Raw genomic sequence first — 16,246 nt, forward strand, 5'->3', positions numbered from 1 at the left:
ACGCACACCAAAACAAGACACCCATGAAAGCACGCAGGAAGGGGCGTGGATTCACTAAGCCGCCGACAAGTAGGAAGGAGCCATGCCCACCAACTCTATGACCACTGGATACGACGACAACTCGCAGAGCCACGCCCACCACCTCTGACGCGACGCCTCAGAAAAAACGCTGTCATTTATGTTCGTCTGTGCAACAGTACACATGGACCTCTGAGCCACGTTGACTTTTCATTAGTCAGCCTCAGTGGAACCTTGGTTCACACAGAGGCAGCGCCAGAGAGAGACAGAGGCACACAGAGGCAGCGCCAGAGAGAGAGCCACGCACACACAGGCAGCGCAACAGGGAGACAGAGGGACACACACAGGCAGCGCAACAGGGAGACAGAGGGACACACACAGGCAGCGCGACAGAGAGAGCCGCACAATCCTTTAAAACTGAGGTTAAAACACAATGAAGGAAGCAGTCTTTAAAAACCATTAAGCCCTGTGCCTCTTTTTCATTAGCGTCTCACCTGCTTCACCACCTTGCAACAGTCGAGACACTTTCTCAGCAGCTGACCTTCTCTGTGCCTGACTCCACTACTGTCAGTCGCCTGATTAAAAATGGTGAACTCCTGCAATGTTACTATCTTGGTTGGCTTTTAAATAAAGTTCGGATTTCTTGAAATGTTCCTTTTTTTTCCCCCTGTGCTTAAAACTCATTTTTAAAAAAGTGTGTATACAACTGCTGCAATGTTACAGAGAGAGAGGGCTCGTGTGCTTCTGAGAGACAGAGGGGGAGGGGGCTCACGTGCTCCTGAGAGAGAGAGAGGGGGGGGGGGGCTGGGGAGGCTCGAGTGCTGCTGAGAGAGAGAGGGGGAGGGGGCTCCCGTGCTGCTGAGAGAGAGAGAGGGAGTGGGCTCTGTGCTGCTGAGAGAGAGAGGGGGGTGTGGGAGGCTCCCGTGCTGCTGAGAGAGAGAGAGGGGGGGGCTGGGGAGGCTCGCATGCTGCTGAGAGAGAGAGAGAGAGAGAGAGAGAGAGAGAGGTGGGTGGGGGCTGGGGAGGCTCGCGTGCTGCTGAGAGAGAGAGAGCACTATTACACTGTGCATTCTATGGTGTAATAACTATATTTGTGCTTAAAAATCTTTAAAAAAATATATTTACATACAGTTCGTACGGTCTGGAATGGATTAATTGTATTTACATACAATCCTATGGGGGAAATTGCTTCGGTTCACGACCAAATCGGTTTACGACCAGAGGTTTGGAACGAATTATGGTCGTGAACCGAGGTTCCACTGTATATTGAATCTAGAAAACATGATCAGCAAGTCTTTGATAGGCTGCAACAAAATGATGAAAGAACGGGCACATTTTTTTCTCACAAGCTGGGTGCGTGGGTGTTAGTTAGTTAATTAGTTACTCGAAGGATTTCAAGATTTAATATGCACAAGCGGTAACACTGCAAAAGCAGCCCAAACCAGAAAAGACGGCTGGCAAAAAGTGGCTGACAAATTAAACGCGTGTGCATTGTACTTACTGAAAGCGGCGTTACAGATTTTGCAAATGTTCATTTTTCCCTCTGCTTAAAAAACATTAAAAAAGCGGCATGATTATGCGGCGTATACTACGCCGCGGGTTGGTATGCAGCGTGTAAAACAGTTTGTTTGTCGCAGATAATTTGTCTTTTACTTTAACACGAAGACAATTTCCTGTTAGATTTGCCTTTGCGATGACAATTGATAAGGCACAGGGCCAAACTTTCAAAAAGATGTGCATGTATCTGCCAAAACCAGTTTTCAGTCACGGACAGTTGTATGTTGCTCTCTCCAGAGTTCCATCTTTTCATTCACTTACTGGTATGCCTGCAGGAACACTTGCAGCGAGCGAGAGAGAGCGAGCGACACACACACACGCATACAGGCGCGTGAGAGAGAGAGAGCGCTGGACGCATAAGAATAATAATACTTCATTACATTGATATACCGGTGTTTTCAGTATTCAAAGCGCTATCCACACAGGGAGAAACCGGGCAGTGAACCCAAAATCTTCCACAGTCTCCTTACTGCAAAACAGCAGCACTACCATTGCGCTACAAGGCAGTTAAAGAATGCACCGGCCTCGATTTTGTTTTCACTTCTGTTTACAGCGATCGGATCATAGCGTGCATTGTTGCAATGTTACTTTTCTTGGTGGCTTATTACATTATGGATGTTTCACATGTTAATTTTTTTCCCTGTGCTTAAAAGACATTAAAAAAGTGTTTCTCAACTGTGACTCTGGAACAACTCAGTACGCAAGCTATATTAAGCGTCAACAACGAAGACTCGCTACACCTTAATGAACAAGTGCTGAAACTTATCCCTACCGACGAAGTAACTTTCACCAGCGTGGCCTCCATCGTCACAGACGATCCCGCTTTCAGTCACGGACAATTGTATGTTGCTCTCTCCAGAGGTCCATCTTTTCATTCACTCACAGTGGTATCCACAAACCCACCCCATTTGGACAACTGTGTCGTTCAGCAAGTGTTCACCCATCAATACATAATTATGTGGCATATGTTACGCCGCGGGTTGGCTAGTTTTCTATATTTCTTGATACAGTGTAGGAAATAGTTTGTATTGAGATTATTGCCTTGAATGGTAAGGTGTTTTTTCTTCACGTGGTAAACATTTTAATCCTCGCATGCTTTGGGTTTCGGGGCTCAGTATAGTTGGCTTGGTATCATCACAAAGGAATAACACAATGGAAAAGAAAGAAGCCATTAGGAGTTTAAATTGTTAGTGTTGCAAATTCGTTATGTATGTATGCTTTTGGAAAACCCACATATTTTTTCCTAGTTGACACTGCCATTTTGATCATTGGTTGACATCAGGCAGGTACCCATTGCTAGGGACGGTGTCACAGAAACTATCACGTGACATCATTGATGCAACATTATTTAAGTCGGTGTTAAGTCTTCCTCCCTGTTCAAATTTGTGGATAACCTCTCTAAACATATGTCTTGCTTTCCAGTTAGTTTCTCTTCATTCCATATGTCTTCATATTTTTCCTAATGTAACTAAACTGACTCCTCTTCAAGGAGTTAGGAACTTGCCTTATCTGACAAGAACTTTGGTGTAAATATTAGGCATTAGCATTATGATTCCTTTAAAATGTTTACAGTTTTGACCTTCATCTACTGGTCCTGATCTTATAGTGCCTGATTCACCTGTGTCAGAATAGTATGCAAATAATGTTCAGTTATATCTTTCATTCTGATCAGATGACGTTTCTCCTTCAGTGTCCTTAATTAAATGTGTCACTACATTAAAAGAGGGGGTGGATGATAACTCCCTGAATTTGAACACAGCAAAGACAGAGATGGGGGTATGATACAGATCACAACAATGTCACTTTTGTATCTTTTAAGCAGGTCTAAGCATTGGTTTTATTGAACTATTCTGGTGACACTCATATGTTGCCAGGCTATGACTTCTGCCCATGAGAAGGACACAACAAAATCTTATTAGTATGACTGCCCATTACTAACATATGTAATATTCCGAGGACAGAGTAGAAGGAATTTCTAGTTGATCTAAACCTCCAGAAATGTGTCTGTACCTGACTTTGTCTATGACCTTCTGTTGTAACTAATCATAGATACCGAAAGGTTTACTTTCTCTAGGAATACTGCTAACTGGTGTTTTTGTTGTCATATATTATTTGTAGCATTAATAGAGTTGTCTTGTGAAGATTTATATATAGTAATTGATTGCTCTGCTTTACTGTATGTTACTCTATTCTGTATGTTTGTATATCACATAATTTGTAAAACTTGTACTTTTTATTTTAGTTATAGACTTATAACAGCATTCCAAGGCTGTACTCAGTGGAGAATGCTCACTAAATGAAATTAATTGATTTCACCTAACTTACTGATTACTTACAATTCCATCAAAACACAAAGACACTTCAGTTACTTTAGGAAAAATATGAAGATATATGGAATCAAGTTGATTATTGCCAGCATTAACCTTGCAGTATCCTCAATCATAGCCAAGTACGATTGTCTTGAGTGAGAATTTTTTAATAATCTCATTTAGGTATTTAAAGACAGAAATGGAGGCCTATGACAGTCTTAGACTGTATATTCAAGACTAGGGGGCTCTGCCCCCTGCTCGCTTAGCTCGTCAACCCCTGTGTTTGGTTAATCCATCCATCCATTATCCAACCTGCTATATCCTAACTACAGGGTCACGGGGGTCTGCTGGAGCCAATCCCAGCCAACACGGGGCGCAAGGGCACAAGGCAGGAAACAAACCCCGGGAAGGGCGCCAGCCCACCGCAGGTCATGCACACACACACACACACACACACACTAGGGACAATTTAGAATCGCCAATCCACCCAACCTGCATGTCTTTGGACTGTGGGAAGAAGCACCCGGAGGAAACCCACGCAGACACGGGGAGAACATGCAAACTCCACGCAGGGAGGACCCGGGAAGCAAACCCAGGTCTCCTAACTGCGAGGCAGCAGCGCTACCCACTGCGCCACCGTGCCGCTGTGTTTGGTTAATTGGATATACAATTTTAAAAGCTTTTTTTTTCTTTGGAATTGTTTCAATTTCATTAGTTGCACTTTTACTTTAAAGGTTTATTAAAAACAATATTTGGAATTACCTTTTCTTCAAGATCGCATAGAATTTTGAATCCGTTTTTGGAGACACATTGTGACAACGCAATGTATCATTGCCCGTGACTGAATATTGTTTCTGTTTCTCTAATAAATAATCCGACTTTTTCTAATGTTTGTCCCTGTGATTTATTAATTGTCATAGCAAAAGCTATTCTCACAGTAAACTGTAAACATTTTAATACGAATGGCATATCACGATCTCCTTTGCTGTCTAATGTTATTCGTGGAATACATACATCACCTTTCTTGTCGCCTGTTAAAAATTTTCTCCGCGCTGCTCTTTCTTCTTTGCGTTGTTTCATCTAGAATGTATTGTCCTTATACGCTCTATATGTGCTGAGAGCACATCATCTGTGCGTGCTACGGATTTACAATTTAAAGAGGTTGTTATTTTCATGGGAATTGTTGCATATGCATTATTTTCACTTTTACGTTAAAAAACTTTTGTAAAAACAGAGAAAACTAACACTGCAAGAGTTCGCGCTATTGTGCTAGGAACCGCTCGCTAAACACACTTTTTTAATGAGTTTTAAGCACAGGGGAAAAAAATAAACATTTGATGTGTGTCTGACAAAAGCAACCCAACAACTGCTTGGTTAGATGTCTGTGGACTTGTTTTAAATGATGGCTCACTGCGTCACAACCTCGCGTGACGTTGTAAAAACAAAAATTGTCCTTTATTTCCAGTAGTATAACACTGCTCCTGTTGTGAAGGGGGACTTTGGGGGTGTGATCAGCTGCTGTCGTGTCGTGTCTTGCAAGAATCTCATGTTCTATATCCCCGCGAGATGCTCCGTGGCCATTCTCTTTCGTCTCGCAGGTCTTTTATTCGTCTTCCGTGATGATCATGTATCGTCTCCTAGTCATTCCATCCCACAGGATTTTCTTTTATAATAGAGAGATGTCTCTTTTGAACAGAAGATATATTACTAATTTTATAAATCAGCAATATTAATTGGGGAGCTAAATATTTTTTCTGTGGGTCAAGTAAGTCTTTTTTGGCATTTTTGACTATCAAGGATTCTGAATATATGGTTATGCTAATAACCAATATTTGTTTCTTGATCAATATGGATTTTGTTTATATAATATTTTTGTTTTCTATGGATGCAGCATTTTGTGCTTTAGTTGCCACCATGTGACATGTTGTTATTAAGGACATGGTTTTGGGAAAGTGTGTTATGTGATGCCAGCTTTACAATGCTTGATAAGCTGGTGTCATACAATATGTGGTGTCCAAAATTGTGGATACAGCAAAAAGAAAAACTTCTCATGATATTAACATTATTAGGGTTCTGATGTCTTGCAGTTCTCTCTGCTTCATTATAGGTATTGGATACATTTGGATACATATAGGTGTTGGAACCTCGGTTCACGACCATAATTCGTTCCAAAACTCTGGTCGTATACCGATTTGGTCGTGAACCGAAGCAATTTCCCCCATAGGATTGTATGTAAATACAATTAATCCGTTCCAGACCGTACGAACTGTATGTAAATATATATTTTTTTTAATTTTTAAGCACAAATATAGTTAATTAAACCATAGAATGCACAGCGTAATAGTAAACTAAATGTAAAAACATTGAATAACACTGAGAAAACCTTGAACATCAGAGAAAACTAAAACTGCAAGAGTTCGCGCTATAGTGCTAGGAACCGCTCGCTAAATACACTTTTTTAATGAGCTTTAAGCACAGGGGAAAAAATGAACATTAAAAAAATCCGTAATTTAATAAACCACCAAGAAAAGTAACATTGCAACAATGCAGGCTACGAACCGATCACTGTAACAGAACTGAAAACAAAAACAAGCCTTCTCTACCTTATGCGTCCCTCCCTCTCTCGCGCGCGTGCGCCTTGTGTGTGCGTGTGTCTCTCTTTTGCGAGCCTGGAGCGCCTGTGTGTCTCTCTAGCATGCTCCTGTGTGTGTGCACGCCTCTCTCTCCCGCTCGCTTCTGTGTGTGTGCGCGTCTGTCTCTCTCGTGCTGCCTGTGTGTGTGCGCGGCTCTCTCTCTCGCGCTGCCTGTGTGTGTGCGTGGCTCTCTCTTTCTCTGGCGCTGCCTGTGTGTGTGTGTGTGTCTCTCTCTTTTGCGAGCCTGGAGCGCCTGTGCGTCTCTCTAGCGCGCTCCTGTGTGTGTGCACGCCTCTCTCGTGCGCGCTCCTGTGTGTGAGTGCTTTTGTCTCTCTCTCGCACTGCCTGTGTGTGCGCGCGGTTCTCTCTCTCGCACTGCCTGTGTGTGTGTGCATCTGTCTCTCTCTCACGCTGCCTCTCTGTGTGTGTATGTGTATGTGTGTTGCGCTCTCTCACTCTCTCTCTCTTGCTTGCTGCACAGGAAATGCACAGGGAGAGACGGAACATGTACAAACCGAAAGGGAACCTGGCTTGTTCGTATACCGAGTGTGTGGTTGTGAACCGAGGCAAAAGTTTGGCGAACGTTTTGGTCGTAAACCGATTTGTACATGTACCGAGACATTCGAGAACCGAGGTTCCACTGTGCTTTGCTCAGTCTATACAAATCTACCATGTTTCTGCTTGCACGTAGTACAATAAATATATTTCCAAATGAACACAAGCACCTAATGAGAACATATAAGGTTTCACAGATTAGGTACATAGTTTAGCTACTGTAGATATAACTAAGCAGAATGTGCTTTGATTTTGGGACAATCACACTTTATCATTCAAATATACTGTAATGTCTAAATGCAAATATACTGTAAGTAACAGGAAAGAAAAAAATATGGTGTTTTTGACATGATGAGAATGTACTGTAGAGACTTACTTTAAGGCAATAGAGTACTTGCTATTCCCCGACTCACTATTCCGAACTAAATAGCTTGCCTCCTTGCATTGTTGAAGCTGGCTTTCTGCTTCAAGGCGTGATATGGATCCATGGTACCACCTAAATAATATATAAACAGCAACCAAAGCACAGTTATTAGCAAAATGAGGAACAAATTGTGTTTCTTCATGTGTTACTATCATGTAGCATTTGATACAATGCAAACAGTAAGGCAGGGCAAAAATAGTGTATGGTAGTTAAATATATTCATTTAATACAAAATATTTTTATTATTTTTTGGTAAAATTTTGCAACATCTTGATTACATCTTGCCTGAAGAAGGGGCCTGAGTTGCCTAGAAAGCTTGCATATTGTAATCTTTTTAGTTAGCCAATAAAAGGTGTCATTTTGCTTGACTTTTAACTACATTCATAATGGCTAACATGGTACAACACCCTAGTACTACATAAAATTTTACTGTACTGTTAACGGTCACTACCCAGAGTGGTCACTTTATTATGTGTACTAATCTTTCCCCCATAGCTGCTTACACAATTATCTCCAAGGTTTTTCAACCTGGCATTAGCAGGGACAGTCTCACAAATGTATTAAAAATAAGCTAGCATCCAAGCAAAAGGCAGCTTTGAAATCAGATCCAGACTGGTTACATGTAACAGTGAAGTCCCAGCATATCTTATGCAGAGTAACAGACAAGCTACAGTCTTGTCAGGTAACAGCAGTGTACAAAAGTGTTATCAAAAGAGGCATGAGCAATTATATAACTGCATTCCAGTCTTTACAAAGTCTGAAGTTGCATACAATTACAATGAATGGCTAAAAAAGTATTATGCATGCAGATATGACTGATACTTGGACATAAATTGGGTGTAGGCTAATCCTGGGTAAAAATATTCATTTAATTTTTTTTTCATTCAAACAACTATTGCCATTAAGTAAGTAAGTGAGTAAACAATGTGCTTTTCTCTAATATGGTTAAAATTTGCAGGCAGTTCCATACACATCACTAAACCTGTTTAATTCAGTTCAGGGTAGGCAGTATATATGGCACATCAGTAATTTCAGAAACAAACATACACACATCAGAACTAACCTAGAATTTACAAAGTTGCCCATTTAAGAAAGATTACCCTCCTTTTATTATATTAAGTACAGAAATTGACTCACGTCTGCTTATCAAGTGGCACAGTGGGGTCTACTTTGATCCCATATGAAGGCTCACTGATCCCCACTGGCTGAGATGGAGCTGGGGATGGAGTCTGTTTGAGGATCTTCTGACTCCAGCTCTTCTGCCGGTTGTGCTGCCTAATGTTGGTTGAGGGCTCATCTTTGGAGGGAGAATTTCGTTCAGCATTCTCAAACTGTACTGTAACAACACAAATCACAAACAAATAACCATTGAAACCTGAAATACATGTACAGAAAATACATCCATCCATCCATTATCCAACCCGCTATATCCTAACTACAGGGTCACGGGGGTCTGCTGGAGCCAATCCCAATTGAATTTAATGAATTCATAATTAAGTTGGATTCCCAGCTTAATCTGTGTGGAGTCCCTGTGTTTGCAAACTTAGTTTGGCTGGCATTGTTTACTTGCTTAATCATGAGTGAAAGTGTGTGTGTCTGTGTGGGTGTGTGTGTATGTGAGTGTGCCCTATGATGATATGACAGCAGGACTAGCTTTTCATGAATTTGAACTTTTTTTGCAATTTTCTCTGACATTAATCCATGTATTTCTGTTCTGTTTTCTTTTTTTAGAGGTTTTGGAATACGTGGAATACAATTTTGTACTTTGTTTTGTAATATGGCGTCGTTATCAGTTTGTTAAAAATATTTAATGTCTTGGAGTGCCACAATTTTGGTTTCCAAATGGGCACTGCCATTTTGGATTGTGTTTTTTGTTGTTGCTTTGCCTGTTATTACTATGTGACTTATGATGTCACTCTTGTGACAGTATAAAAAAACAATGTCACATGTCGGCCACTGCCCAAGTTTCTGTATAGCAACAAAGTATTTTGCAGTGTTTAGGAGTATTTTAGTGTCTCTTGGTTTTATTACTTAGCCTTCCTTTTGACTAAATTTTTGGATCACATTCTGGGTTATGTTTACTGGGTTTTCATCTTTCAGTTTCAACCTTGGCCAATTCTTTGACAAAAATGTTTGATTAGTCCATCTCCTGATCCCTTTAATGTTACTCTCTGGGCACTTTTCTTCCTCCCTCACCTGGAATTGGGTGTGATGCTAATGGAAGTATAGTAAACATGTGAGTGGGACGTTTGACAGACCAGTGTTCCATGCAGAATTAGTTCATGTCTTGCCCTGCCCTGATATTGCCAATATTTGCTATGGCTCCCTGCCACTCATCAGGTTCAGGAAATGTATAGATAGGGACTATTGTCATTTTAAGTAATGGCTTCTTATTCAAATGGAGTCAAAGTAATCACTTCTAAAATTTCACTTATAATTTACACTAAATTATTAAAGAAAAATGAGAATAGTAAATCATTTTTTACTGTTTGTTTTACGTTATGTCAAGTCACTTGCTCTCTCTGCCTAGCACACTCTAGATGCTAACAGAACTAAAAGTGATATCTTTGCTGCACTCAACATAATGTAGCAATAAGTAAATATGATTCCATAAAGATTAAAACTGCAACAAATTTTTTAGATGTTAATGATCTTTGTAAATCTATCTATTGAGTGTTCTATATGGGGATGCAGTTGTAACCCTACTGCCCTGCAATAAGGAGGTCAGGGATCACTTATCTGGTTGCTCTCTTCAAGGTTCAAGGTTTTTATTTAGTCATGTTTACACAAGAAAACATTAAATATACCCTCTCAGTTGCATCCAATAACATACACAAATGAAATGAAAACAAATGAATAGAGTCAAGACAGGTCAAAACTTACATTGAAATTCTAAAATGTTTAAATCATTTGAAAAACAGACTTTCTGTTAAAATTACTTCTTGCAGTTTGATAGTACACATTACCTGAAATGGGGACATGGTACATAAGAAAAACTTAATACTTCTGGAATTTTTTTAATATCTGATATTTCTTATTAAAAAGACATGATACTGGGAAGAAAAGAATTTCTGGAGTGATTTGTGTGAATTTTCAATGCAACTCTCCTCCCTGATTTATAGAAATTAAGTTCTTTGTGTAATGGGTGTCTGTCATCAATTGACATTATTTCTAGTTTTGTCAATGTTATCTTCTGGCACCCATCACCAAATCATATACATCAACCCCAATAACTTTAGCTGCATGTTTAGTAATCTGCTGGAGCTTTTTTAAATGTTGGTTTGTCAGAGTACTAAACCAGGCAATGAAAATGAAAGTGATAACAGACTAAATCACACTGTAATAAAAGGAAAGCATGAGATCCTTGTCCACTTTAAACAGTCTGAGTTTACTGAGGAGAAATAAGCGTTGATTGCATTTAGTATATTTGTTTTTTGTATTTGTATTTCAATTTGCTTTACTTAGTCCCTAAGTATTTATTTTCAGTCACTATTTCTACCTTCTCCCCCAAAACAATGATAGGTGAACATGCATATTTCTGTCTCTTAAAGTCAAATATAATTTATTTGATGTTTTTTACATTCAGAGTAAGAGTTCTTACTGCAGCAGTAAACCAAACATCCATCCATTCCATCCATTATCCAACCCGCTATATCCTTACTACAGGGTCACGGGGATCTGCTGGAGCCAATCCCAGCCAACAGAGGGTGCAAGGCAGGAAACAAACCCCGGGCAGGGCGCCCACAGGCACACACACACACACACCGAGCACACACTAGGGACAATCTGGAATCTCCAATCCACCTAACCTGCATGTCGTTTGACTGTGGGAGTAAACCGGAGTACCCGGAGGAAACCCACGCAGACACGGGGAGAACATGCAAACTCCACGCAGGGAGGACCCGGGAAGCGAACCCGGGTCTCCTAACTGCGAGGCAGCAGCGCCACCATGCCGCCTAAACAACTACAACAAACAACAACTAAGCAACCAAACAACTCATTTGATTTAAATAATAGCTTTCATCCTCTACAGATATGCATCCTATCAGAATGGTGTCATCAGCATACTTCATCATGGAACAGTGGTTATTGTTCTGGCTCAGGTCACTTGTGTACAGAGTAAATAGTAATGTTGATAACATGTGTCCTTGGGGAGTGCCAGTGTTTGAATGAATGACTTTTGAAAAATGTTCCTGTCTTTGAATGATTTAAAAGAAAGTCCTAAATCTATAATGTAATAAATGGATTACTATTTATACTGTTCAATTTCTTAATCAGTATGCAAGGCTGAATTGTATTGAACTCTGAAGAAAAATCCAGAAATAGTGCTATGACATGTGAACCAGGCGTGTTAAGAAAAATGCAGATTTGATGTATGACAATCAGCAGAGCATCTTCCACATTTCTGTTTTCACAGTAAGCAAATTCGTTTTTATCTTGAAATGACAAGTGTTCAAAGCATTTCATTTGAATGGAGGTGTGATACAGGTTATTCAGATGCTTGACCTTGAGACTGTAGGAACTGGGTAATGACTGACTGTTTCCACAGCTTAGGTACAATACCACAGTTCATGGACCATTAAAGAGCAAACGAAAAACTGGAGAGAGCTGCTAAAAACAAGACTTAAGGAGCCAACCTGGTAAGCCGTCTGGCCCCACTACCTTGTTGGTTTTTACCTGACATCCCAGCAGTGTTTCTGGTATTTTTACAAAGCATCTCCCTTAATTGTGCATTTTGGGTACTGAAATCATTTATTTCAAATTTTGTAAACAAAGTAATTATGTTCATTCGCTGAAAACTTGTGGTCCTTGTCTATTGGAAAGTTCACCGACTTTTTAGAATCCAATCCTGTGATTGTTTTCAGACCTTTCCAAACCTGCTTTGGATTGTTTTCATTAAACCACCTTTTGTTTGTTTTCCGTACATAATTTTATTTTGTTTAATTACCCTGTTAATCCTTTGCTGTCAAACTTGCTTTTCTTCTGCTTTATTTTCCTGATGAACATGTTGTTTATCCAGTAGAAGTGCTTTAATCTGATTAGTGATCCATGGCTTACTATTTGGGTACACCTTGACACTTCTTTCTTCTAGACTCACAGAATTTTCATATATTCACTAGCAAGTGTAAAGTGGCCTCATTCATTGTTTGTGAGGATCTTAGCACATCCCAGTTAGTACGAGAGAAAGCACTGCTGTAGTTTTCTACACTATGTACCCGTTCTGTGTTTTCTGTATGGCTGTTTTTTCTTGTTTCAAATTCTGTTTGTACTTCATTGGTAAATGAATAGCGATCTAGTGAGATGCACCCTGTTCTGCGATGGACTATTTATGCTCCAGAGATGTTTCGATAACACGTGTCTAGTGTGTTGTACCACGTACTGTTAATATTCACATACTGATTGTGGTGTTTCGATACTCATAGTTTACATCAGAAGTATAAAAGAGCCTGGTGATTTAGTTTCCAGTTTCTGAACAGTTTCAAAACTGTTCAAAAATATTTCAGCTGCAGATCCCACATCAAAATTCTGCAGTACATAAATTACTGTCATGAATATTTGGTTAAACTCATGTGGTAGATAGTATGGAGGCAAGTAGTTCAGTATTCAGCATTCAGATGTGTCCTCTGACATTGATGTTATTTCACCACCTTTTGCAAACTTATAGGCAGACCCCACTACCCAACTGCTTACCAGAAGCTGAGTTTCTGGCATGCCTTTCACAAACAAGTCCATCTATTTCAATGTCTGTATTCATGCTGGTATTCTTAAACCAGATCGCAGTAATACACATTAGAGTTTTCATGGTACTTGTGTAGACATGGTGCAGATGTCAATAACTCATCCAGTTATTCCGCAAGGATTGTGCATTGCTCATAATGATTGTTGGCAAAGGTGTTTTAAAACTTTTCTGTCTCAGATGTACTTGAAGTCCACCTCTCTTTAATCACTTTCTGGTTTTGAACCTTTTATTTCTTCCGGTATATATTGGTATTACACTGGGTGTTACAGGTAGCTGGTCTTATTGATAGCAGCCCATCCCAGCAATAAATGAAGAGCACCAGCCACACACCTGGAATTCCCTGAGCAGTTTGTTCTAAAGGTCATAGGTAGAAAACATTTGCAAATGTTGTAAAGTGTTTCCTCAAAAGTGTTTTCTCATCTCTTTCTTAACACCAGCAAAACAAAATAAATGACGATTATTGACACATGGAAGAAGAAAGGGCAGCACCCACCACTGTACAGTGGAGAGCCTAAGGTGGAGAGAGTGGCCACATTTAAATTTCTTGGTATTAACATCTCTGACAATCTCACTTGGACCTACCACGTCACTGACCTGGCGGGGAAAGCCCGGCAGCATTTGTATTTTCTGAGAAGGCTGAGGAAGTTTGGCACGCCCAGCACTATTTTCAGCAAATTCTACAGATGCACAATTGAGAGTATCCTCACCTACTACATCACAGTCTGGTTTGGGAACAGTACAGCATGGGACTCAAGGCTCTACAGTGTGTGGTAAAATCGGCATAAAATATCATTGGAACAGCACTACCTGCACTAGAGGACATCCATAATACCAGAGTTCTCAGGAGGGCCCATAACATTTTTAAGGACACAACCCACCCACAACATGAACTGTTCATACCGCTACCCTAAGGGAGATTCTATAAAGGTATAGCAGCTAGAATAACAAGGCTGAAAAACAGTTTTCTCTATTATGCCATTAGGCCTGTAAATAAAACCCATCCATTGCTCACACCCACCATCAGAACTGCAGGCTAGCTCGTGTCTGGAGGACAGAAGGCCATCTTGGGACCATATACCTGCAGAGCTTACATGGAATCATTTATTTATTTGCATGTTCACTCTTACTTCTGTTTGTTTTTATATTTCATTTGCAATTGAGTGTTTTTGTTTATTGTTGTGTATTCTAGTCTGTTGCTGTGTGTTCTTCTTTATTGCTGGAGGACTCCCAGAATAAGATTTTTCATTGTACTGAGTACATATGACAATAAAGTTGATGTCTAAGAACTACTAACAGACTAATAACAGAAAACAAAACAAACTGTTTAACATACCATAAATACAAACAACAGGCACAAAACACAAAGAAGCACTGAGAGGTCAGCTACAGTGCAGTGACTATCTGTCTCACTGAACTCCTGTGTGGAGTTTGTCGAGGTGTTTGCGTGTGTTTTCTCTGGGTGCTTCAGTTTCCTACCACATTCCAAAGACTTACAGGTGAGGTGAATTGGTGATGTTAAATTGGCCTGTGTGTGTATTTTTTGGTCTTTATTTTGCCTTATACAATTTCTTGTATTAGGAATATGTTAGTTTTCGCATACCCCTTGAGGTCACAGCACAGGATCAGCCATTGTACAGCACCCCTGGAGCAATTGCAGTTTAAGGGTTTTGCTCAAAGGTCCATCAGAGTAGGATCTTCTTTGGCTGTAATGGGGATTCGAACAAGCAACCGTCTGAATACCAGCGCAAATCCTTAGCTTCACAGCCATCACCTTGCAGGTGCTCACTCTGCAATGGACTGGCACCCTGTCCAAGTGTTGCTCTTGTCCATCCTAAAACTGATGACTGCTGGAATAGAATCCAGCTACTCTGTGACCATGGCCTGAAAAAGCAGGTTATGAAAATACAACAATTGCACTGTTGAACCTAGAAATCCACTTTGTACTCATAATTGCACTATAATGATTTACATGAGGCAATGAGTAAGTGAAAACTTTATAGAAGCAGTGCAATTTCCACTGACTGTGTCTGTTGCCAAAGAATCTATTTATCCAAATTGTGGTATATCTCCTCTAGGGCCAAAGGTTCCACAAGATATTGACTTCAGAATAATGTGATATTATGCTTTTACAGCACACTTTTTATTTTTATTTAAAAAAATATTTACACCCATCAAATCTTTCATATTAGTTAATGTACTTTGCATTTAATTTTGCTACAACTTTAGAACAACATCAAAAGTACACATGCACGATTTCTGATTGTATATATTTTACTGGCCCACTCCATTCACTAATTCAGATTGCTGTTTTTATTGTTTATTGGTGCACTCATATTTAGCTGTGTGGTGGGTGCAGCAATGCACTATCAATACATACTGCCCCCATTTTTGGCCCCGTTTTGCAGTTTCACATTTATGAAACATGATAGACAGATTTTGTTAGACTTAAATCCATATTGCAGCACATTATAGTTGTGTTTTCTGTTATGCTGTATGCTATTTTTCTTTTCTTGCTTCAGTCCACTTCTGGTATTACTTGCCCCTCTTTTAATAATCCCTGTCCATTCATCATCACCGTCTTAAGCATATACAGTATAGCACACTCACCAGATAGTGCCTTAACAATCTGCTCTTTTTTCCACTCCCAGGGCTGTTCATACTCAGCTGCAGGCCTTTCATCATTTTCAGGCCTAGTGCTTCTTGCATCTGTTCCCTCCATGCTCTCGGGCTCGTATGGTGTGTCATACAGCTGTGGAGGAGGTAGCTGAGGCTGGGGTCCCAGTTTGCCTTGGGCATCCTTTGGTGTTTTGCGTCCAGGACTTAGTGGAGGCTCCTCTTCTCCACTGCTGCCCTCACAAGGGGGCTCATATAGGGCCAGCTGCTTCCCAAGAGGGTCTTTTGAGCCACGTCTTCGTATTTCTGAATAAAAGAAAAATGTAAAATGCTCATTTGCTAGGCTGTTGGCAATAATATTTTCATCCAATTACATATTTAATTACTTATTGTTGTT

General features: G+C 40.2%; 1 protein-coding gene across 2 annotated transcripts in view; it reads right to left on the reverse strand.

Moving 5' to 3' along the window:
* she (Src homology 2 domain containing E) overlaps window positions 1-16,246 on the reverse strand; it is a 60,065-nt gene that overhangs the window by 5,292 nt on the left and 38,527 nt on the right. For both annotated transcript variants that reach the window (XM_051923251.1, XM_028794866.2), the window contains exons 3-5: window positions 15,844-16,155; window positions 8,634-8,832; window positions 7,449-7,568 (exon numbers count right to left, since the gene is read on the reverse strand). In XM_051923251.1, coding sequence (XP_051779211.1) covers window positions 7,449-7,568; window positions 8,634-8,832; window positions 15,844-16,155 — 631 coding nt within the window. The remainder of the gene's footprint in view (window positions 1-7,448; window positions 7,569-8,633; window positions 8,833-15,843; window positions 16,156-16,246) is intronic.

The sequence above is a fragment of the Erpetoichthys calabaricus genome, chromosome 2 (genome assembly GCF_900747795.2).
Source record: "Erpetoichthys calabaricus chromosome 2, fErpCal1.3, whole genome shotgun sequence".
Taxonomy (NCBI): Eukaryota; Metazoa; Chordata; class Cladistia; order Polypteriformes; family Polypteridae; genus Erpetoichthys; species Erpetoichthys calabaricus.